Source organism: Podarcis bocagei (assembly GCF_964188305.1).
Source record: "Podarcis bocagei genome assembly, chromosome: 9".
Taxonomy (NCBI): domain Eukaryota; kingdom Metazoa; phylum Chordata; class Lepidosauria; order Squamata; family Lacertidae; genus Podarcis; species Podarcis bocagei.
In genome coordinates this window covers 69,863,451-69,887,523 of record NC_138134.1, presented here as the reverse complement: position 1 = coordinate 69,887,523, position 24,073 = coordinate 69,863,451, and the positions used below count along the sequence as shown (strand labels likewise).

At 47.4% G+C, this 24,073-nt stretch overlaps 1 protein-coding gene and 1 long non-coding RNA gene across 3 annotated transcripts in view; both read right to left on the bottom strand.

Annotated features, from left to right (window-relative positions):
• Nucleotides 1-24,073, bottom strand: part of LOC308594378 — a 123,840-nt gene that overhangs the window by 36,236 nt on the left and 63,531 nt on the right. The window lies entirely within an intron of this gene.
• Nucleotides 1-24,073, bottom strand: part of CCNI (cyclin I) — a 55,114-nt gene that overhangs the window by 18,068 nt on the left and 12,973 nt on the right. The window contains exons 1-2 of one of the 2 annotated variants that reach the window (XM_081207224.1): nt 14,973-14,996; nt 9,229-9,385 (exon numbers count right to left, since the gene is read on the bottom strand). In XM_081207224.1, the coding sequence (XP_081063350.1) occupies nt 9,229-9,342 (114 nt within the window). In that variant the 5' untranslated portion in view covers nt 9,343-9,385; nt 14,973-14,996. Of the gene's footprint in view, nt 1-9,228; nt 9,386-14,972; nt 14,997-24,073 lie in introns of those variants that run through there. The other variant, XM_081207223.1, reaches the window with a different exon arrangement.

Genomic DNA, 24,073 nt, shown 5'->3' with positions numbered 1-24,073 from the left:
GTCCATTTACAAGTATAAAACCAATTGCGAAAAATGCACACCCACCCACACGCAGCCTAACTAAAATGCACAATAAAGAAAACCCCATCCAAACATTAAAATAAACCGCCAGAATTAAAATGTGCAATTAAACAAGCCCTATCCTGTCTCTCTCGCTCACACACAGAAATGCAGATAATGGTTAAATTTTGTTTTTTGGAGATGGGTCCATAGGAGCATTTAAAAAAACAACAACGCCTAATCATACATATATGCTCTTAGAAAACATCCTACATAATTACAGTAAGGCAAAAGAAGTTTAAGGTTGAATACTGTCCCGAAACTTGTTATTCCAGAATGTCACAAACAGAATTTGTTTCTCTGGAAGTTTGCCTGCTTTTCGTTATATGTTTCTTTAATAGAACCTGTTTTTATACCTGTCTCTCTTTTATAGCATATTAATTCGGGCAGTTGTGATATTCCAAAAAGTATTAAAGCATTCAGAGGCTGTAGGAGAACTGCTACCCTACTCCACCCATTAGCAAGTGCCGTACTTTTCCGTCTATAAGACGCCCCCTATTTTGGGGGGCTCAAATTTAAGAAAATGGAGGGAGATGGCACAGAGTTGTTGAGCTTTTTGGGGGGGGCGCCCACCGTTGTTAAGAAAATTTGGGCAGTGGGGGTGCCGAACTGAATATCACTCACCCAACAGGCAAATGCTAATAATCGCAAGCGACGCAAGCCTAATTGCCGAAGCAGCGGCCACTCCAAAGCAGGCCTTGCCACATCCGCTAATAACCCACCCATCTGACGAAGCAGCAGCCAATCCAAAGCAGCAGACACCATTCACCCACCCAATCGCTAGATCCTGCTCACAGGTGCAACCAATTGTCCGTCCCCCCTCTGCACCACCCATGTATAAGACGACACTCCTCCCCATTTTTTTCTTTATTTTGCAGTAAAAAAAAAAAGTAGGGACGCGGGTGGCGCTGTGGGTAAAAGCCTCAGCGCCTAGGGCTTGCCGATCGAAAGGTCGGCGGTTCGAATCCCCGCGGCGGGGTGCGCTCCTGTTGTTCGGTCCCAGCGCCTGCCAACCTAGCAGTTCGAAAGCACCCCTAAGTGCAAGTAGATAAATAGGGACCGCTTACTAGCGGGAAGGTAAACGGCGTTCCGTGTGCGGCTCTGGCTCGCCAGAGCAGCGATGTCACGCTGGCCACGTGACCCGGAAGTGTCTCCGGACAGCGCTGGCTCCCGGCCTCTAGAGTGAGATGAGCGCACAACCCTAGAGTCTGTCAAGACTGGCCCGTACGGGCAGGGGTACCTTTACCTTTACCTTTAAAAAAAAAACACCCTGGTATAATGCACGGAAAAGTATGGTATACAGATCTTGGCAGAAAAGCAAGTGAACACCTGTAATTGAATTCCATAAGTAGAACCCAGTGCTGGCTCCCATCATCACGAGCATGTTGGGAAATGCCCTGATCGTGCCCCTGCAGCCCCCCAAACTCCAAGCATCCTCCGGTATGCGCAGCTCTGGAAAAGGCATTTCCCTTCTTCTCCAGTGCGCTTCAGCAACAGATATCAAATGATATATGCACACTACTCTTCTAGCATAACACCGCAAGAAGCGTGAAACATCGTAGAGCTAAACTACGTATTTATTTACACGCTATGTACGGAGAAAGGAATCATAGCACCCTCTCTCCCCAGCTCCGAGAGAACACAGGACAGAGTAAAAGCAAAAGTACAGGCCAAAAGAGATGAGGCTGTCTTCCGTTCCCACGTTCTTCCCAGGCGGGCATGTGAATTACACCCATCACATCTGCTGCACCGGAGGCATGAAATGCTAACAGAGCATCCAGCCATTTCCCTGATTAGGTTTCTAACGCTGAACCACACAGGTCACTTGGTCAACACAGGAACGTAGGCCAGCTGCCTTAATCCAACCCACACCATTTGGTCCTTTTAGCTTAGCATTCTCGACACTGTGGCTCTGTGGTTTCAGGCAGGGGATATTCCCATCCCAACTTGGGAGATGCTGGAGGTTGAAGCTGAGACTTCAGGCAGGCAGAATAGATGCTCTACCACTGATCTATGGCCCAAGCTACAGCCTTCCCCGCTATGGTGAAACCTATTGTACAGTGGTACCTCGGGTTAAGTACTTAATTCGTTCCGGAGGTCCGTTCTTAACCTGAAACTGTTCTTAACCTGAAGCACCACTTTAGCTAATGGGGCCTCCTGCTGCCGCTGCGCCGCCGGAGCATGATTTCTGTTCTTATCCTGAAGCAAAGTTCTTAACCTGAAGCACTGTTTCTGGGTTAGCGGAGTCTGTAACCTGGAGCGTATGTAACCCGAGGTACCACTGTATTTCTATTTTAATTATAGCAATTGTTTATAAATATGCACACACACACGCTATCCCCCTTTTCTTGGAGGGGGTTATTATGCATTTCCTGTTCTTTGGCAACATGAACGCACCCACCACACCAGCCTGAGGAACAGCAGAATTTCACCCTGCATAAGATTACGTAACTATAACCAGGTTTGTGCAGTCTGGGCTGCGGGGAGGTTAAAAGGGTTTCAAGCTGCTTAAAGGATGAGCTTGAGCATATAGCAAAGGTGGCACGGATCCAGAAACGGGACTTTGCAAAACCGTTTTTGCATTTCCAAGTGCCCCCATCTGGCTCTCAGCAAAAGCCGGGTTTGCACTAAACCAGATGGCTCAGCAGCTGCAAAAAGGAAAAAAAAGAAAAATGTTTTCAGGATCGCCCCGGGGTGAAAAGCCGCCAATCATCTTCATTGTGCATCCCCTCCACCCAAATCACCCAGTCAGCTGACACTCTTGCAGCCCGACTCTGAACCAGCTGCAGATTCTGAAACCTTTTCAAAGGCATTCCCATGTACAAGGCGCTGCAGTAATCTAGACAGGAGGCTTCCAGACCATAGGTGCTTGCACACGTGTCTGAGGTACACACAGCCAAGAGAGGGAGATGTTCTGACCGGCCGCTCCGCAGCCTGGGCCCCCCACTTCCTTTTCCTGTACAGTGGTACCTCTGGATGCGAACAGGATCCATTCCGGAGGCCCATTTGCAACCTGAAAAGAGCGCAGCCTGAAGCGCCGTATCTGCGCAGGTGCGCAGCTCAATCTGGCACTTGTGCGCATGCGGCGAAACCCGGAAGTAACCCTTTCCGGTACTTCCAGGTCGCCGCAGGACACAACCTGAAAAGGCATAACCTGAAGCGTCTGTAACATGAGATATGACTGTACTAACATCCCTCTGTGTTAACTGCTACCCCATTTTTTTTTAATGAACAATTGGAACCTGATGCAACTCGCCTGCACCTCGGGGTCATAGTTTTAACAGCTGCCTCAGAGATCCTTGGCCCTTCCTGCCACCCAGGCTCCTTAGATCCGCACCAGCGGGGCCCGGAAATCCAGGATAATCCGTGGTATGTGTGATATGCTGGTGGCAATCCCTGCACGCTGTCCGGATGCCAGCACACAGGAAACCTGCCTGGGCCTTGAGCCAAGGCGAGAGCTTCTTCAAGAACAGCTATGCCAAAGGGGAGAAGGCAGCTGGCTGGCTAACTAGCTCCCAATCACCCATATTCATTCTCCAGTACAGTCATACCTTGGGTTACAGACGCTTCAGGTTGCGTTTTTTCAGGCTACAGACCCGCCGAAACCCCGAAGTACGGAACGCTAAGTGACACTTTGTGCATGTGCAGAAGCACCAAATCGCAACCCACGCATGCGCAGATGCAACGCTGTGGGTTACGAACGCTGCAGGTTGCAAACGTGCATCCCGTACAGATCACGTTCACAACCCCAGCGTCCACTGTGTCTAATGCAGGCTTGTAAATAAAAACAATACAATACACGCACACCTGGTCGCCAATGGCAAGTCAAGATCTCCTCCAGGCAACCAGTTAGAATTCTCTTTCTACCTTTCTTGTTTAGGTCTTGGATTGTCCACACATACCTAATACAGTAGTAGCCTCCATTACGTAACCCTCTGGTGACGTAAACTTCAGGATCTGAAAGCGGTAAACCCAGAAGTATTTGACCGGGTTTCGCCACGCATGCATGCACAGAAGCGGTCCTCAGGTTGCGGAAACCCGGGGATCCGACCAGACCTCCAGAACGGATCCTGTCCGCAACCAGAGGTCCCACTGTAGAAGTATATTCTGGGGAAGCGATGTGCTTGCACTTGTGGTGCATGGGTTTCATTCAGGTGGTCCTGAACGATGTGCTTGTGGATTTGTGTTTGAAGATGGGCGGTAGCCCATCCATCGCGTTAAATATTTTGTGTTGATTTTCACTTGCCTTTTTCTTGCTTTAGGAACTTCTTACACTGCATTTTGTAGTATCACAAACTGAATTCTGTGGAAATGGAATTCAAACCCAAACCCAACTGTTGCTGGCATCCTTCTGAAGTATTGTGCCCAGTTCTGGGCGCCACAATTTCAGAAGGATATTGACAGGCAGGAACGTGTGCAGAGGAGGGCAACCAAGTTGTTCACGAGTCTGGAAACCAGGCCTTATGAGGAACGGTTGAAGGAGCTAAGTACGTTTAGCCTGGAAGAGAGGAAACCGAGAGGAGATATGATAGCCATCTTCAAATATCTCAAAGGCTGTCACATGGAAGATGGAGCAAGCTTGTTTTCTCCTGCTCTGCAGGGTGGGATTCGAACCAATGGCTTCAAGTTACAAGAAAGGAGTTTCTTGCTCAACATCAGGAAGAACTTTTTTGACAGTAAGAGCTGCTTGACAGTGGGACAGTCTCCCTTGGGAGATGGTGGACTCTCCTTCCTTGGAGGTTTTTAAGCAAGGGTTGGATGGCCATCTGTCAGGGATGCTTTAGCTGAGATTCCTTTCCAGTTCTATGATTCTATGACCAAATGAGCCATTGGCCTCATCCACCGGCCTAATCTTATATTCTTATGTGTATAGGATTGCCACCCAAGACAATTACCTTCAAGTTGGTACCAGCTTTTTTACTGCAGAATTTTAAAGTCACCTTGGGCAGAGAATTTCCCTTTTACAGCAGGCACAGCCTTGCAAACGCCCTGTCAATGATCGGGACATTTGCAGCAGTAAACACAGTGTTAACAGGACACCGTTTCCTAGTGCAATGAACTGAGAGAGTGTTAATAAATACGGTATCTTCAGATTAGTTAGTTAGGAGACTGTTGACCTTTGACTGGGAAAATAAAAAATCAGTATCTAGCACTAAGTTGAAGTACCTTGTTTCAACAGAAAAGTCCAGAGTCCCTTGTGATATATTCTAAATGCGTGCCGTTTCCAAAACAAATGATTTTATATCGCTGCAGTAAACCCAGGATTGACAAACACTCAAATATATTTCTCTGTGGTGACATATTTGGTATTTTTTTTGCCTCAGGCCGCCACTGTTCCCCCCCCCAGCCCCCCATAAAATGCACTCAGAAATCCTAACCACTTTAAAACGTGTCCTTTAAAAACAAAAACAAAAAAACCTTACATTACATATTTGGCTCAAAGCAATTTATCAGGATTTCAGCTTCTAAAAGCCCAGTCTGAATCAATGCCAAACAACTTAACGCTAACGCAGGAAAGAACCTGATAATCCAGTGGAAACACGGTGTTAAAAATAAATGGAAGTTGCTTCCAAGCGCAGATGCTGACCTAGTGAGTAGGAGGAAGCAGACTTACTTAAGTGGAAACTTTCAGGTCCTAAGTGTCCCGTTAAAATGCTTATATAGAGATTTCTCTGTCTCCCCCCCCCCCCTTTTAAAGGGAGCTACAATCGACAGACACCTATCAGGCACAAAGTTCAAATCCTTGTACCTCCATGTAGTTGGCACTCTAAGAAAGTCCTCTGCATTAGATCCTGGAGAGCTATCGCTGGCGGTGCAGACTGAACATTGCCGTTCCCTTAACACGACTCAGCCCCATCTGCTATAAACACTTCAAGCAGTATTAAAGGTAACGGTAAAGGGACCCCTGTAGGTCCAGTCGTGGCCAACTCTGGGGTTGCGGCGCTCATCTCGCTTTATCTCGTGACGGAGTTAGTTCCCATTGCTCGGTCCCTGCTCCTGCCAACCTAGCAGTTCAAAAGCACATCAAAGTGCAAGTAGATGAATAGGTACCACTCCGGCGGGAAGGTAAATGGCATTTCCGTGCGCTGCTCTGGTTCATCAGAAGCGGCTTAGTCATGCTGGCCACATGACCCGGAAGCTGTACGCCGGCTCCCTTGGCCAATAAAGCGAGATGAGCGCCGCAACCCCAGAGGCAGCCACAACTGGACCTAATGGTCAGGGGTCCCTTTACCTTAGTCACACCCACATGGGTTTGGTGTTTTTTTTATGCCTGACAGCTAGCCAACGGCAATCCCAAACTAATCGACCTGAATGCAAATATGAAACCACAAAGGATTCTGTTCTGCAAAAGGTGGGAACGAACAAGCTTGGCTCTGTGGCTTGACAATGACCGGCTCGACATAATTTTTGAAAGGGACAATCTGTCCCGGCAACAATTTAAAGTGATTGACGCGGAACCCATGCCTGCAAAATGCCTATGGCTTGGGATGCAAGACCATAATAATTAAACCTATGTACTGCTGCTGGAACACAGATGAAAGCATCCCTCGGTTGCCATAGATACCATGTGGGCGAATGGAAACACGCTCCTCCCATTGCAAATCTCTGACAGCTTATACAATGCAGTGGTTATGGGACTGAGCTATGCAAGGCCACAGCCACACCACAGATTTAATATAGTGAATAATATATCATGGCATCTTAAAAAGCAGAGACATCACCTTGCCAACAAAGGTCCGTATAGTTAAAGCCACGGTTTCCCCAGTAGTGATGTATGGAAGTGAGAGCTGGACCATGAAGAAGGCTGATCGCCGAAGAATTGATGCTTTTGAATTATGGTGCTGGAGGAGACTCTTGAGAGTCCCCTGGACTGCAAGAAGATCAAACCTCTCCATTCTTAAGGAAATCAGCCCTGAGTGCTCACTGGAAGGACAGATCCTGAAGCTGAGGCTCCAATACTTTGGCCACCTCATGAGAAGAGAAGACTCCCTGGAAAAGACCCTGATGTTGGGAAAGATGGAGGGCACAAGGAGAAGGGGACGACAGAGGATGAGATGGTTGGACAGTGTTCTCGAAGCTACCAGCATGAGTTTGACCAAACTGCAGGAGGCAGTGGAAGACAGGAGTGCCTGGCGTGCTCTGGTCCATGGGGTCACGAAGAGGCGAACACGACTGAATGACTAAACAACACCAATCTATCATGATGCCCTTCTCCACAAGGCCTAAAGCAATGAATAGATCCGGCTGTTGGTGTTGCCAACAACACATTATTGTGCCTCGTCCTAAGTCTTCCTCCAGATGCTCTCATCAAATTTTGGCCCCTTCTGCACTATGCATTTAAAAATACATTGAACAGTCATGACTTTCTGTGAAAAAAAATATCCTGGGAACTGTAGTTTGCTGGGGGTGCTGAGACCCCCTGCTCCCCTCACACAGAACTCTGGAAACTGCAGCTCAGAGAAGGAGAGGGGAGGAACAGAGGTATCCTAAAAACTCCCAAGCAGCCTGAACAAACTACAGTTCCCAGCATTCATGGGGTGAAACCATGACTGTTTGGAGCAGTAGACGAGTATTTAAAATGTATGTTGCAGGTGTCTCCTGAGCCTTTGGGCAAATCTTACTAAGTCAACGGAGCCTTTGGCAAGCCATGTTCTCCCAAGACGTTTTCATGGACTCTCGTATCAGGGTAGAAAGTGGATTCATTGCGGTAGGGTCACCTTAATCCACTTTAATTGCGCAAATCTAAATTCCTGCTGTTCTGCAAAATACCAGGAGCCTTTAGGCAGCCACAGAAATCTAGCGTAAGGCATTTTCCAAAAATGTTGCCCAGCAGCGGTCAACTCCTTAAGTGTGAATTTTAGTAATCCAATAAATATGGGAGTCAACATCAATTAGGCTGTTCCAATGTTTTAACAACTGTAGCCGTACAGCACTGCCTGTTCTTTAAAGCGCTGTGCATCCGCTCCCCAAACAAAGCATTACTCATGAGGATGAATTAAACGTCACGGTCCCACCTCAATATAAATAAATGGACCTCTTGATTGAATGGGTCGAGCTACTTGAAAAGAAGCAATATTAAAGGCCATCCCCAGTCCCTTGAAAATGTGGGGTGGCTCCTGAAAATTCCTGATATCAGGGTTTCCCAAAGTAGCTAATATTGACCCTCTCCCCCCTTATATGGGGTGAATAAAGACTAGGATCAAAAAGGGCCGTGGTGGGGAAAATGCTTCCTATGTATAGTGCGAATAATAATAATAGTAATAATAATTATAATTATACCCGGCCCATCTGGCTGGGTTTCCCCAGCCACTCTGGGTGGCTTCCAACAAAATACAGTCATACCTTGGTTGACGAACACCTTAGCAGTCAAACGTTTTGGCTCCCGAACGCCGCAAACCCGGAAGTGAGTGTTCCAGTTTGTGAACGTTATTTTGGAAGCCGAACATCTGGTGGGACTTCCGATTGGCTGAAGGAAGCTCCTGCAGCCAATCAGAAGGCGCGCCTTGGAAGTCAAACATTTTGGAAGTCGAATGGACTTCCAGAACATATTCCATTCGGCTTCCAAGGCACGACTGTATTAAAAATACAATAAAACATCAAACATTAAAAACTTCCCTAAACAGGGCTGCCTTCAGATGTCTTCTAAAAGTCAGATAGTTGTTTATTTCCGTGATATCTGATAGGAGGGTGTTCCACAGGGCAGGCGCCACCACCGAGAAGGCCCTCTGCCTGGTTTCCTGTAACCTCACTTCTCGCAGTGAAGGAACCACCAGAAGGCCCTTGGAGCTGGACCTCAGTGTCCGGGCAGAACGATAGGGGTGGAGATGCTCCTTCAGGTGTAGTGTGAACAAATTAATAAGGAACTATGAGCCTCAGAAAAACAGAATGCACCTCCCCTCCCAGCAAGGAACCTCTGCATTTAATAAGATGACTCCACCGTACAACGATAGTCCGTATTTTTTACATTTTAGGATTTCTAGTAATGGTGATCGATGATTAAGAAGTGTTGCTTATATATAAGTATTTCTTGGCTTCATTTCACTTCCAATGGCTGTGAATTTGCACTGGGGTTGAGGACAACTTTGCAAGCTCATGAAGGGGGTCAGTGAACTCAATCGGTTTGGAAAACCCTGCGCTAAACCGACAAATCAACCCACTCAACTTTACCTGACTGGGCTGAATTCTTCGCAGGTGCACCTTCCATATCTGAGCTTCCCTAGAGATTGCCGTCTCCAGAAGGAGACTCAACCTCTGGCTCTCCAGGGGTCCTGAAAACTTCATGGTACCCCGAGGGACTGTCGGCCACCCAACTGGATACAGCTACCTGCAAAGGAAAAAGAACATAGCAGAAAGTTACTGGTGGGCCAAAATCGTTGATCTGGTCCTACTGGTAGATTTCTGGATGACTTGCAGCAAGTCAGCAAAGGTTTCTGACTCCCAACAGTTTTAACAATATTTGAACTATTGAGAGCTGCATCTGCGAATAGTTTACTTGTGCATTTTATACCTCCTTTTATTCTACAAAGCGGCGTACAGGCAAATACAGAAACAAAAGGCAAGTCAGAATATCAATCAAATCTATCGTGAAATGCCAACAGGTGAGCCAGGCAATGTAAAACCATCAACACCAAATTCTGGAACTAAAAACAGAAGGTCTGGTTGCATAAGCATGTATTGAACAGCCAACTGAAGTCATCAAATAGGGAGAAGACACATCTTTGGGTAAGCTGTCGGCAAAACCTTGAATTCTTTTAAGAGATGCAATGGGCACGGAGTTTGGGCACCCCAATAAGTAGCCAAAAGTATTACAAAAGCTCTGGTTTCTGGCTCACATGCAATGCACTGCAAATTTCTGCATGCAATTTAGGCGCTCTATCATTGAGACGTTATGGGACGCGGGTGGCGCTGTGGGTAAAACCTCAGCGCCTAGGACTTGCCGATCGTATGGTCGGCGGTTCGAATCCTCCCGTTGCTCGGTCCCAGCGCCTGCCAGCCTAGCAGTTCGAAAGCACCCTTGGGTGCAAGTAGATAAATAGGGACCGCTTAATAGCGGGAAGGTAAACGGCGTTTCCGTGTGCGGCTCTGGCTCGCCAGAGTAGCTTTGTCACGCTGGCCACGTGACCCGGAAGTGTCTGCGGACAGCGCTGGCTCCCGGCCTCTAGAGTGAGATGAGCACACAACCCTAGAGTCTGTCAAGACTGGCACGTACGGGCAGGGGTACCTTTACCTTTACCTTTATCACTGAGCTATCTATGGCTCTTCCCAAGGTTTCGGTGGGGTTTTTTTTCCTTTTGTCTTTTAAAATAGTGTTTCTAAAAAATGATGCACCATTTACACTTCATTCATTGTTAACTGCATGTCAGTTGAGGTGCTTTTAAGTAGAAAAACAGCTAGCAAACACAGTAAAGTGGGGGGGGGGAATCCAGAGGATGTGACCATTCAGTAAATGCAAGAGGATACCTGGGCACTGCTGGATCTTCCATTGAAATGAATGGGGAAGCCCAGGCCGGCAAGACTCTGGGTCCTGCAAGCTCTAAATTGCTGCACACGGGTCCAAAGGAAGGCCAAGCCTTGTTTTCGCCTCTGCTTTTCTGCATTTGTCAGTGGAAAGTCCCGACATAAAGTGTGGAAGTCAGTCGACTGAAATTATGACACCTAAGTACACAATCTGCCGTGCCCAGATTTGGATTCTGCCTCGTACCTGCAGACTGGTCAGCAACAAGTGCTACGCTATACTGCTCAGGCACTGAGACTTTTTCTGTGCATTTAAGAGCCCGGGCACACCTCCCTTAAAATGCCACCCCCCTTTTCAATCTGAAATTGCTAAGAGCAGCCAGCTGGAACGCAGCCTCGAATGTCAGCATGTGGAATATTCCATGAGATGAGAGAGTTGAGCTTCAGGTCTGGCCAAAAAAGCAGGATTCTAGAAGGGCAGAAAAACTGTTCAAAGGAGGAAGCTTGTTTTTCCAGTGTTTTGAGACCGGCTTGCTCCAGCTGAATGGAGTTTCTGCTCTTAAATCCCTACATGCAAAGAAGGACTTTGCCCCCGACTTAGGAAGAGGCCCAGCTCAATCCCTGTGCCAAAAAGCAGCGCAACCTTCCAAATCGACAACTGGCAAATCAAGTTTTGAAGGTGTGTGTCTGCTTTCAGGTGTAGTTTCATCGGTAGTTTCTACGTTCTCGCCACACTTTATGCACCTGCTCCTGTCTCCTCCACTACGTTCCAGCATCTAGAGAGGAAACAGTGAACTGTGGTTTTTCTCTATTCAGGCATCACAACAAACCATCTGCAGCGCAAACCATGGTTTGCACACCCACTTCAAGCCACGGTTTCCGATTCCACTTTGCGAGCCCTGGAGTTTCTCAACATTGCACCAGCCTTACTCTACACTTGTTCCATCTGAAATAGGACTTTTACATCCCTGGACATTCCTTTATAGTAACGGAAGGGGGTGGGAGGGCATTGATACAGGATTCCTGATTTTCCACATATCTCCATCACTCCCCAAGCTAAGTGAACTTTGGACAGATATACTTTCTGGCTTAAAAACACCTTAGCAGAGTGTTTCAACAAGTCTGTGTCCTTAGGTTTTCCAACAGGGGTGGAGAACTTAAATATCACGGAAGTGGAAAGTTGGAAGGGACACCAAGGGTCATCTAGTCCAACCCCCTGGATGGCAGGAACCTTGTCCATTGTCATCCCATGGTTGGGTTCGAACCACCGGCCTTCTGGTTAACAGCCAGGCGCACTGACCCGTTGTGCCCTGTGGCCCTTTTCCAGGGATGATGGTAACTGCAGTCAAGACACAACGGAGAGGGCACTGGCTCCCGATCGCTAATTTAAGTTGTATAAAACCTACTGTTTGGGTCAGTTCAGGAAGTCAGCTTAAAACTGGCGCCCAGACTCCAGGTGGTAGCACTCACCTGACCTCCCAGCAGTTCAGTCACTGCTGCTTGCTGGGACGCAGAGGGTTGGGGGGAGCTGGGCGCAGAGCAAACACGTCAGCAGGAATGCTGCAATAGCTCTGCCAGTGTGTCTGCACTGCACTGACCTCCCCAATGCCTCATCCCTTTCCTTCTCTATAAGCAACCGCAACTCAGCTGTTATGGAATCATGGAACTGCAGAGTGGATTTGATTTAAATCAAATTGACTCAAATCATGATTGAAATCACTAGTCAGTAAGAGTTGATTTAAATCGTTGTTGTTTTTTACAGAAAGACTCATTCTTGCTGGTATAATCTTAATATTTGCAACCAGGGGAAAGTTTCACTTTTGGAATAATAAATGTTCAGAGTAGTTTTTACAGTTAAATCAAAAATTACTGATTTGGTTATACTATTAGAAATACATGGACAAGATAATTATGAAATTATTGTGAGGTTTAATAAGTTAACTGTTTATAATGGGACAACTTTTCTGCTGTACTTTATTGGAAGGAGAAAAAGAATAATTTCCTTAATAACAATTTAAACAATTTATTTAACTAAAACAATAACGCTATAGTATATGTATCCATGTTTGCTAACTAATGTGGTTACTTAGACTGAGTTTTAGCACACATGAAAAACTTTTTTAAAATCCTTATTTCCTGATGAATAGCCTTTGGACTATAATGTAACTTAAATAGAAACTATCTTCAGTAAAAAATTTCCTCCAAAAGCATTTTATTTTAAAAATCCAATTTGAAATTTAAAAAATCTTATTATTTGATTTTTATCCACCCTGGTTGGAAGGGATCCCAGGGGTCATCTAGTCCAACCCTGTGCAATTCAGGAATCTCAACTAAAGCATCCATGATAAGAGGGCCATTCAGATCAGATGCCTGCCCCTCGCCGTACCCACATCCATGCCCCCCAGCAGTTGTTCACCACAGGCACTGCCTGCCTCCCCCCCCCCCCCACTGCAATAAATATACTCTGGTTAAAAGGAACCCGTGGCTGCAGGCTGAAGTCCGTGGGAAAATACGTTCAGCTTGGAAAAGCTTCTGCCAGGTTGCGAAATCGGACGCCTAGGACGATGGCCAGCTCTTTGGTCAAGCTGCTGGCAAAGCTGGCAATTGTGAGATTTACAAATAGCCCGCGTGCACCTGTAGGATCTCAACGGCGTTCCCTCTGCCTGCTTTCAGGCAAGCACAAAATGATGAAAGTCGGCACTGGAAACAAACTAATAATAATACCAGAAGGTACCTTGGGTTACAGACGCTTCAGGTTACAGACTCCGCTAACCCAGAAACAGTACCTCGGGTTAAGAACTTTGCTTCAGGATGAGAACAGAAATCGCCGAGCGGCAGCAGCAGTGGGAGGCCCCATTAGATAAAGTTAAGGTTAAGAACAGTTTCAGGTTAAGAACAGACCTCCAGAACGAATTAAGTTCTTAACCCGAGGTACCACTGTAATAATACAGTGGTGCCTTGCAAGACGAAATTAATTCGTTCCGCAAGTTTTTTCTTCTTGCGAGTTTTTCGTCTTGCGAAGCACGGTTTCCCATAGGAATGCATTGAAAATCAATCAATGCGTTCCTATGGAAACCGCCTTCAGACCAGGTCCGGAGACAGTCTGTCCCCCGACCTCTTCTGAAGGCTGGGGGGGGGGGGACAAGGGCTGTTCTGAAGGCTGGCGATGGGAAGAAAAGCCCTTCTCCTCACCTCCCGCCCCGCAAGCTCCGGGGACAGGAGCGCTTCGCTGCCGCCCGCCAGCATTTTAAGATCGCCCGGGACAGCGGAGTAGGACACGACTAAACAACAACAACATATGTATAATGTGGAATATTTAATGTGATTGGATTGGATTGTTAAAGTGGAAAATTTAATAAAAATGATTTTTTATAAAAAAAGAGAGTGTAGCGATCTAAAATTGCAAACACAGAAAGTAATGATTAAGCTTCCCTGATGATAAAACAGGGGAGAGGATTCCCTTTGGTTCATTCCATGGCGTGACTTCAGTTGGAAACGAAGGGAACTTCCCACCCTGCTGTGTTTTGTGCTTTTTTTTTTTTTTTACCAGACTGGTTCTTTTTGGAGTTGACAGAACTCCACAAATGAAACCAGAAAAAAGCCAAAAACTCCCTGACGCCTCCATTGTGGTTTGCAAATATATCTGTTGAATGATCTAAGGCAGCCTTGCCTTCTCCTCTTCCAGCCAACGCAGCGGGAGTCGGGAATTTGTGGGTCCCAGAATCTTAGAATTGTAGCGCTGGAAGGGGACCTTTAATTCAGGGTTGCCTACACTGACCGGCAACAGCTCACCAGGCATTATTTGTTTTATTGCTGCATTTTATACCCCACTCCTTTCTTGCAAGGAGCTTAAGGTGGGTTATGCAGTTCCTCTCCTATTCCTCGTTTCATCCTCACGACAACCCTTTGAGGTCCAGTATACCTGAAGGAGCGTCTCCACCTCCATCATTCTGCCCGGACACTGAGGTCCAGTGCTGAGGGCCTTCTGGCGGTTCCCTCGCTGCGAGAAGCCAAGTTACAGGAAACCAGGCAGAGGGCCTTCTCGATAGTGGCACCCGCCCTGTGGAACTCCCTCCCACCAGATGTCAAAGAGAAAAATAACTACCAAACTTTTAGAAGACATCTGAAGGCAGCCCTGTTTAGGGAAGCTTTTAATGTGTAATAGGTTATTGTATTTTAGTGTTTTGTTGGAAGCTGCCCAGAGTGGCTGGGGAACCCAGCCAGATGGGCGGGGTATAAATAATGAATTATTATTATTATTATTATTATTATTATTATTATTATTATTATTATTAGAAGTAGGACTGGGCCGAGGCTGAACAACTGGCCCAAGGCCACCCAGTGAGCTTCGTGGCTCTGTTAAGGATTTGAACCCAGTCCATCGCTCTAACTGCTACACCACCCTTAAACCACAGCCACCGGTGGCCTCACCTGTGCACCTAAGTTCTGCCCCTCACCTCAGCTTCCTGTGAACAGTGGGAGTCCATGCCTTCCTTCCTAGCGACCTTCTTGAGGCTTCTGTGGGGCTCCCCATATTTTCAAGGCCTCTGCCGCTCTGCTCTTGCCATTTTTCCAAGTCAGGGGCAATCTGGCGTTTTCGCTTTTATACAGAAGGGCAGAGACAGGAAGTCACTCGCAAGCAGAAGCAAGAGATGAGGTGACTCACGGAGGGAGGGAGGGTAGTTCCCTGTGTCATATCACCACTCCCCACCTTGGGTCAGTTTCTGTGATGATGCAAAACATCTAGCTTCTTGCCTGCATGCATCTTGCAAAAGGAGATAGCTGCCCGTCTACTAAATACTCAGAACTCCTTCATTTACGTTACACTGTAAATGATATTTTTAAGTACGCACGCACGTAATGTGTAAATGTCACAAACAAGCTTTTCTGACTCTTGGGAATCTCTTAAAGATCGTTTTATGCCAACAGGCCTTTTGCAGCTGTTTACCTATCGCTTTTTCGAACGGCTAGCGGCTTTTATGACAATCTGCCTTGCTTTTACAGTGGTACCTTGGGTCACATACACTTCAGGTTACATACGCTTCAGGTTACAGACTCCACTAACCCAGAAATAGTACCTCAGGTTAAGAACTTTGCTTCAGGATGAGAACAGAAATCGTGCAGCAGCAGCACAGTGGCAGCTGCGGGAGGCCCCATTAGCTAAAGCGGTGCTTCAGGTTAAGAACAGTTTCAGTTTAAGAACAGACCTCCAGAACGAATTAAGTACTTAACCCGAGGTACCACTGTATGTGAAAACAAGATCCAGGGATCCTGAGGCACGCACCTCCGGATGGTGGAGATGCCAGGTGCCATCCTGGCACCTTCGCTTGGTCTCAAGTGGCAGATAGCCAGGTGCAAAATACACCTTGCGAATTTCAAACGCTGTCTCCGGGGCTTTTTTCTGAACGACCGGCAACTGCACCTGCTTGCAGCCAACCTCTCCTCCGCCCTTTTCATGCCTCTCCTGGTTCTGCGAAACCAGGAAGGAGAGAAGAGAAGAAGAAGAACAGTTTGGATTTGATATCCCGCTAAGGATATCACTACCCTAAGGAGTCTCAAAGTGGCTAACAATCTCCTTTCCCTTCGTCCCCCACAACAAACACTCTGTGAGGTGAGTGGGGCTGAGAGACTTCAGAGAAGTGTGACTGGCCCAAGGTCACCCAGCAGCTGCATATGGAGGAGAGGAGACGCGAACCAGGTTCCCCAGATTACGAGTCCACCACTCTTAACCACTACACCACACTGGCTCTCAACTTATCTCAGCAGAAGGGAGACCCCTCCTGTGCCTCTTTGCCAGACTGACCCATCTCTGCCTCCTGGCCTCCGTCCTCTCCAGCTTCTGCCTCTGCCTCTGGACTTCTCTCTTTTGCAGACTCTCCCAGCTGACTAAGCCCTATGACCTCTTCAGCTTCCAACACCACCCCCTCTCAGTCTTCTCCCTCTGACCACTCATTGTTGTCCCACCGCCAATCCCTAGGCTCACAGCCCCTTCCTGCAGCCGGAGAACCTAGGGAAGGGCTTCTAAGGATGATCTCGGAAAGCTCACAGGGGAGAAAGCAGTCCTGAAGGTACCAGGGTGAGTCTCAAGCTGTTTAGGACTTTAAAGGTCAAAATCCAGAACTGTGTCCTTGGAAGGGACAAGGCGTCAAGGCAGCTGGTGGGATGTGCAGAGTCAAACTCTTAGGGCAAGGTCCAACAGGGATTTCTCCTGTGCAAGTTCCGTTCAAATGAACGGGGTGTCAGAAGCAAGCCACCACTAAACCACCACTTCTTTATTAGAAGAAACAGGATGTGCTCAGGTCTGCCAGGTCTATTTGTTGTTGTTTAGTCGTGTCCGACTCTTCGTGACCCCATGGACCAGATCACGCCAGGCACTCCTGTCTTCCACTGCCTCCCGCAGTTTGGTCAGTCTCATGTTTGTAGCTTCGAGAACAGGCAGGTCTATAGTGCACAGAACCAGGTCTATAGTGCACAGCAACTCCTCTTCAATAGATCTGCCCCTATGAGGCAGTTGCAGAGTCTGAAGAGCCTTCCCACAGCTGCCTAAGACGACTCCTCTCCTGGCTTTTACCCAAGCAATCTGAGACTATGCTGGCGTTGCCTGCCTTACCTCCTCCCTCTTCATGCCTCTCCTGGTCCTGGCAGACCAGGCAGGAGGGGAGCTGGTCACAGCAGGAGCGGGAGACCCCTGTGCTTCTTCTCAACCAGAGCCAGGGCTTTTTCAACACTGGCTCTGGCCTGGTGGAACACTCTGCCTCATGAGACCAGGGCCGTGAAGGATCTGATTTCTTTCCGCAGGGCCTGTAAGACAGAGTTGTTCCACCTGGCCTTTGGCTTGGGAGGCAATTTGATTCCCTTCCCCTCCTTCTTGTTTCGTTTCTCCTCCTGTGATGAGGCTGCGTTTTAATGTTTCAATGTTTTAATGTTGTATTTTAATCTTGTTTTCCAGTTGTATTCATTCAACTTGTTTTTATTATTGCTTGTTAGCTGCCCTGAGCCTGGCCTTGGCTGGGGAGGGAGGGGTATAAATAAAATTTATTATTATTATTATTATTATTATTATTATTATCATCATCATCATCATCATCATTATCATTATTATCATCATCATCATCATCATTATCATTCACCAACCTGACTCATCTCCCTTGCTTCAGCTTCAGCTTCTGGACTGCTCTCTGCCACAGACTCTCCCTGCTCACTAAGCCCTGTTGCCTCTTTAGCTTCTGACACCTCCTTTTCCCATTCATCTTCCTCTGACCACTCACGGTCGTCCTACTACCACTGCCCAGATTCTGAGCCTTCCTCTCTTGGGGGTTCCCCAGCTGGTTCCTTCCACCATTCCTCTGCGTCAAACCAGCCCGTGACGTACAACTACCATTGGGGCAACCAGGGATCAGGCAGGAGAAACACAGCGATTTCAGAAATTCCTGCAGCAGATGGAAAGCCTCAGAGAGCAAGTTAAATGTTAACGGGGAACTGAGCCAATTTGGTCCTTTACTATTTAAACACGCACGCAACCCAACACATGCTTCATTCATTACACAGCAAGAGAGAGAGGTCTGTGGGCAAAATCTCTCTTGGGTGGGGAAGACTTCAGGACACACTGGGAGGGGCAGTGGAATTATGCTGGTGCAAAAAACAACAACAAGAAAATGCTGTTGCAAAAAACAGAGTTATTAAATAAACAAGATAAAATTAACTTATTCTGTAATAAAATCAGAGAGAAATAAGGGACAAACAAACACCAGTGCAAAGTACCGTCATCCCAGTAACTTTCCATTCATCCGTGAGAATCCAAGAGGCTGGGAACAAATCTATTCCTGCTGAGCAACCGAGGTAAAAGAGTAGAGATACAGTGGTGCCTCGCAAGACGAAAAGAATCCGTTCTGTGATTCTCTTCGTCTAGCGGTTTTTTCGTCTTGCGAAGGAAGCCCATTGACGGATTAGCGGATTACCGCTATTAGCGGCTTTTAGCGGCTTATCTGCTGATCGGATTAGCTGATAAGCGGCTTAGAAAAGGGGGGGGAGGGGAAAAAAACCAGCAGGAACTCGCAAGACATTGTCGTCTTGCGAATCAAGCCCATAGGAGATTCGTCTTGCGAAGCACCTCCAAAACGGAAAACTCTTTCGTCTAGCGAGTTTTCCGTCTTGCGAGGCATTCATCTTGCGGGGCACCACTGTACCTTTTTACTTCCATGGGCAAAAGTAAAATTGCAAGAGAGCAGGACGCTTCTCTCCCAAACCACTACAGTGGGAGTCTAAGAACACAGAACACGGCTTTATAACCAGGAAAGGAAATGTCAGGAAACTGCTCTCTGGATTTGGCCTTTAGGCCATACACCGCCTTGTTATGTTTTAAAATGTAACCCATGAGATCGCTATGCCCCATACATGCCCAGTCGACTCCTGAGGTCAGCGGTTCCGCATACTACCTGCACATCTGTAAGAACTTGATTGTTTCGTGTGGCAACTTCGGAACTCCCTGCCTATTGATAGCAGGCAGGAACCTTTGTTGCTTTCTTTTCGGCCATTTCTAAAGCAGTTCATATTTAGACATGCCTGCCCAGATGCTCGGAAAGTTTGTACGAGCTTTGATTTTTTGTTGTTGTCATTTAAATTTGTGTACCGCTGGTCTCGGGGCGCATACAACATAAAATCCCAATATATAAACACAAAATACATAATAAAAACGAGAACAACCCACTAGTCCTCCCCTCCCCTTTGGATCTGTTTTAGTCTATTATTTTGCAGTTTTAACCTTCGAATTACAGTGGTACCTTGGTTCTCAAACTTAATCCGTTCGGGAAGTCCGTTCCAAAACCAAAGCGTTCCCAAACCAAGGCGCGCTTACCCATAGAAAGTACAGTGGACCCTCCGGATACGAATTAAATTTGTTCTGGGGGTCCGTCCACAACCCGAAAAGTCCGTAGGCAGAGGCGCCGTTTCTGCACACACATGTGCCGCGACTGAGCACTTCTGCGCATGCGGCAAAACTCAGGTTTGCCGAATTCGTAACCCAAAAGTTGCGTATCCAGAGCGGTACATAACTGGAGGGTCCACTGTAATGCAAAACGGATTAATCCATTCCAGACTTTTAAAAACAAGCCCTAAAACAGCAATTTAACATGAATTTTACTATCTAAGAAGACCACTGATCCATAAAATGAAAGCAATAAACAATGTACCGTATTTCTCACCCTATAGGGTGCACTGGCCCATAGGGCACACCTAGGTTGTTTTTTTGGAGGGGGGAGAATAAAGAAAAAAAATTATTCCCCCTCCCAGGCGCGGGGCTGGGGCGGGGGAAGCCCAAGCTTCCCCCGACCCCAGCCCCCAGAGCAGGCTGCTATCCGCAAGCCTTGGGAGCCCGACGGGAACTCCCGCCGGGCTCCAAAGGCTTGCGGATAGCTTCCTGAAGCCTGGAGAGCGAGACGATTCGCTTTTCAGCGAAAGCCTGCATTCGCCCCATAGGACGCACACACATTTCCCCTTCATTTTTGGAGGGGAAAAAGTGCGTCCTATAAGGCGAAAAATACAGTACTGCAGTCACACAATCAATCAATCAATCAAAAGTAGCTGAATTGGGTTCCACGCAGTCACAAAAACAAAACAAAAAAGCCACCCCCCCCAAAAAAATGCAAAATAAATAGCTAAAAACAGACCACAGCGTTAACACTCAAAACGGAAGCGTGGCACTCAAATCAGAAGCACAACCCTAAAAACGGAGCACGTTCACAAACTGGAGCACTGGCTTCTGGGTTTGCAGTATTTGGGTTCCAAGTTGTTTGAGTACCAAGGCATTTGAGAACCAAGGTACCACTATGGCTGTGAATGTTTTAGCGAGTAGTTTATCATTTCATCTTTTGGGGGGTAATCCGCCCTGAGGTTGTTGGTTTTTTTCTGCAGTCCAGCAGTACAGTATATAAAAAACCCAAACCAATCCCACACTCCCAGCTGCCATTCATTCCATGGAAGCATTTGCAAAACTGCCTAATGTTAATGAGCAGAGAGAGTGGTCTCCAGCCTTCCTCTCTTGGGATTAGAGGCTGATCCCAGACCCAGCTGCTTGGGGTTGGTCCCCCCCCCCTCAAAACCTCAGCAGGTGCTCAGAAGGAGCAGATGTGCTCCAGCGATGCCGCGGGACACCCGAAGGGCATTTTCCCACACCGCTCTTCACAGGCAAATCCCAGGCCCCTTAGAAGGGAGGGGAAGGCAAGCAGGCAGAGACCGCCAGACCCTCCTAAAAAAAAGATAAAATGTTAATCGTGGAGCCCGCTGCCAGTTTTCTAAATTGAACATCTGCCAAATGGAAGACACAGAGAAGGATTCGGGTCTGTATTAGGAAAGTAAATCAGCAAGAAAGGGGGGGAGGGGCCCCCCATCTATATGCAAGCACTTAAAAAGGGACATTTTCAAGTCAATGCAAAGCACAGGCTCTGTGGAGCCAAGGGTTGCCCTGGCGACTTGCCAACCTGCCCGAGGACTGCAACTAATTTCCAGATATATATATAGAGAGAGAGATAATAGAATATATACACCGCACGGAAACAGATTTTGATCAGACGTATGCTTTAAAAAGAAGGGACGCGGGTGGCGCTGTGGGTTAAACCAGTGTTCCCCAACCTTGGGCCTCCAGCTGTTTTTGGACTACAATTCCCATCATCCTTGACCACTGGTCTTGCTAGCGAGGGATGATGGGAGTTGTAGTCCAAAAACAGCTGGAGGCCCAAGGCTGGAGAACACTGGGTTAAACCACAGAGCCTGGGACTTGCCGATCAAAAGGTCGGCGGTTCGAATGGCCGCAACGGGGTGAGCTCCCGTTGCTCGGTCCCTGCTCCTGCCAACCTAGCAGTTCAAAAGCACGTCAAAGTGCAAGTAGATAAAAAGGTACCGCTCCAGCAGGAAGGTAAACAGTGTTTCCGTGCGCTGCTCTGGTTCACCAGAAGCAGCTTAGTCATGCTGGCCACATGACCTGGAAGCTGTACGCCGGCTCCCTTGGACAATAAAGCGAGATGAGCACCGCAACCCCAGAGCCGGCCACAACTGGACCTAATGGTCAGAGGTACCTTTACCTTTATGGTTTAAAAAGTAAAATTTTAAAAACTAAACAGGAATTATGTCTAGCAGTTTATAAGGCACGCATGCAAAAGGAGGGTTTGTGGCAGAGAGGAAACTTATCTTCATTTGCTTGCGATCCTAAGTGGCTTGCAAGGCTCCTGTTTCCACAGTACCAGTCAAAAGCGGGCGCAAAGCCTTCTCTTTGAGAGTGGGCAGCCACAGCCCAACGACAGAGCATTTGTTCCACAAACAAAAGGTCCCAGGTTCAATCCCCAACAGCTCTGAGTAGTTGTAAACCGCTTTGGATATTTTGAAATATAAAGTGGTATAAAAACGCTTTTACATACAGTGGTGCCTCGCAAGACGAAAAGAATCCGTTCTGTGATTCTCTTCGTCTAGCGGTTTTTTCGTCTTGTGAAGCAAGCCCATTGAAGGATTAGCGGATTAGCGCTATTAGCGGCTTTTAGCGACTTATCTGCTGATCAGATCAGCTGATAAGCAGCTTAGCGGCTTAGAAAAAGGGCGGGGGGGGGGAAGAAAACCAGCAGGAACTCGCAAGACATTGTCATCTTGTGAAGCAAGCCCATAGGAAATTCGTTTTGCGAAGCACCTCCAAAACGGAAAACTCTTTCGTCTAGCGAGTTTTCCGTCTTGCGAGGCATTCATCTTGTGGGGCACCACTGTAGATGAAGCTAATTGAAATTGCGTGACGATGTCTGCTTTGGTATGTGTCTTCATCTTAAAAGACGATTCAAGACAGTGGAAATTGAGGAGCAAAGTGTGAACGCCCCACCCATTAAATCTGTATCTCACCTTTGCTCTCACCATTCGCTCTGTTGGCTAAAGATGGTTAGGATATAAGCAATGTAAGTTGCAAACTTATGCATGCTTACCAAGGAGCAAGCCCCACCGAGCACAACGGAGCTTACATCTAAGTAAGCATGCCAAAGTCTTTGCTCTAGCACCGCAAGCCTAGATAGGTCTACTCAGAAGTAAGTCCCACTGAATTCAGTGGGACTCACTCCCAGGTAAGCATGTGTACGACTGCAGCCATAAAGCAATACAATAAGTACAGTGGTACCTCAGGTTACATACGCTTCAAGTTATAGACGCCGCTAACCCAGAAATAGTGCTTCGGGTTAAGAACTTTGCTTCAGGCTGAGAACAGAAATCGTGCTCCGGCGGCACGGCAGCAGAAGGCCCCATTAGCTAAAGTGGTGCTTCAGGTTAAGAACAGTTTCAGGTTAAGAACAGACCTCCGGAACGAATTAAGTACTGAACCTGAGGTACCACTGTAAGTAATTTTGAAGCCCTGATTGTGCAGAAGAAAATGATGACCCATTGTAGACATATACATTTCCCCTATTTCTTTATATTATGGACGAAGACAAGCATTATTTGCACTTGAAGAAAATAAGAGCTATTTTACCTCTTGCAAGCTGAAAAATTCAGCCAGCGTCTTAATGGCATGCCATCGAGGTTCATGAAATAGGAAGCAATTATTTAGATTGGCACGTAAAACGTAAGCTCTTGCCATTTGTTCACGATGACTCATCCACTGGCCTGGCTCTCAAGAACACCTATGAAATGTTCTGGCCATACTTCACAACTCCTGGGCTCATTTGCATCACGCCACCAGACCAAGCCCAACTCTTACCATGCTATTCAGCACAGCTGATCTTTGGGTGTCAACTTCCCAGATTTAAAAACCTCCCCAGCCGGGAAGGTGTCACGAAAGGACCGTGTTCAGAGCATCTGTGAAAGGACTGGGGCACCATTTGTAGCTCGAGGGCCACATCCCCTTCTAGGCAATCTTTCTGGGGCCACATGCCAGTGGTGGGCGGGGCCAGAAGCAAAACTGGGCGGAGCAAGCGATGCAAATTTTACCTTTGTGCAGTAGGCTGCTTTCCACATGCACTCACACACACCACTGTCTAGCAGTGTTAGAAACTCAGATATAGCTCATTGGTGCCTTAAACCTGGGTTACGGAATGTCTAGGCGCCTCTTTTTTTGCAGTGAAATGTATTATTTCTATTATTATTCATTTCGCTTCTGTCACGCTTTATGTTTTAAAGGGGGGGAAATCTCAAAGCGGTTTAAGGTAAAGGTAAAGGTAAAGGGACCCCTGACCATTAGGTCCAGTCGTGGCCGACTCTGGGGTTGTGGTGCTCATCTCCCTTTATTGGCTGAGGGAGCCGGCGTACAGCTTCCGGGTCATGTGGCCAGCATGACTAAGCCGCTTCTGGCGAACCAGAGCAGCACACGAAAATGCCGTTTACCTTCCTGCCAGAGCGGTACCTATTTATCTACTTGCACTTTGATGTGCTTTCGAACTGCTAGGTGGGCAGGAGCTGGGACCGAGCAACGGGAGCTCACCCCGTCGCAGGGATTCAAGCCGCTGACCTTCTGATCAGCAAGTCCTAGGTTTAACCCACAGTGCCACCTGCGTCCCAGGGCCTCAAAATGGTTTACTACGCATTAAAACGTCAAATAAAA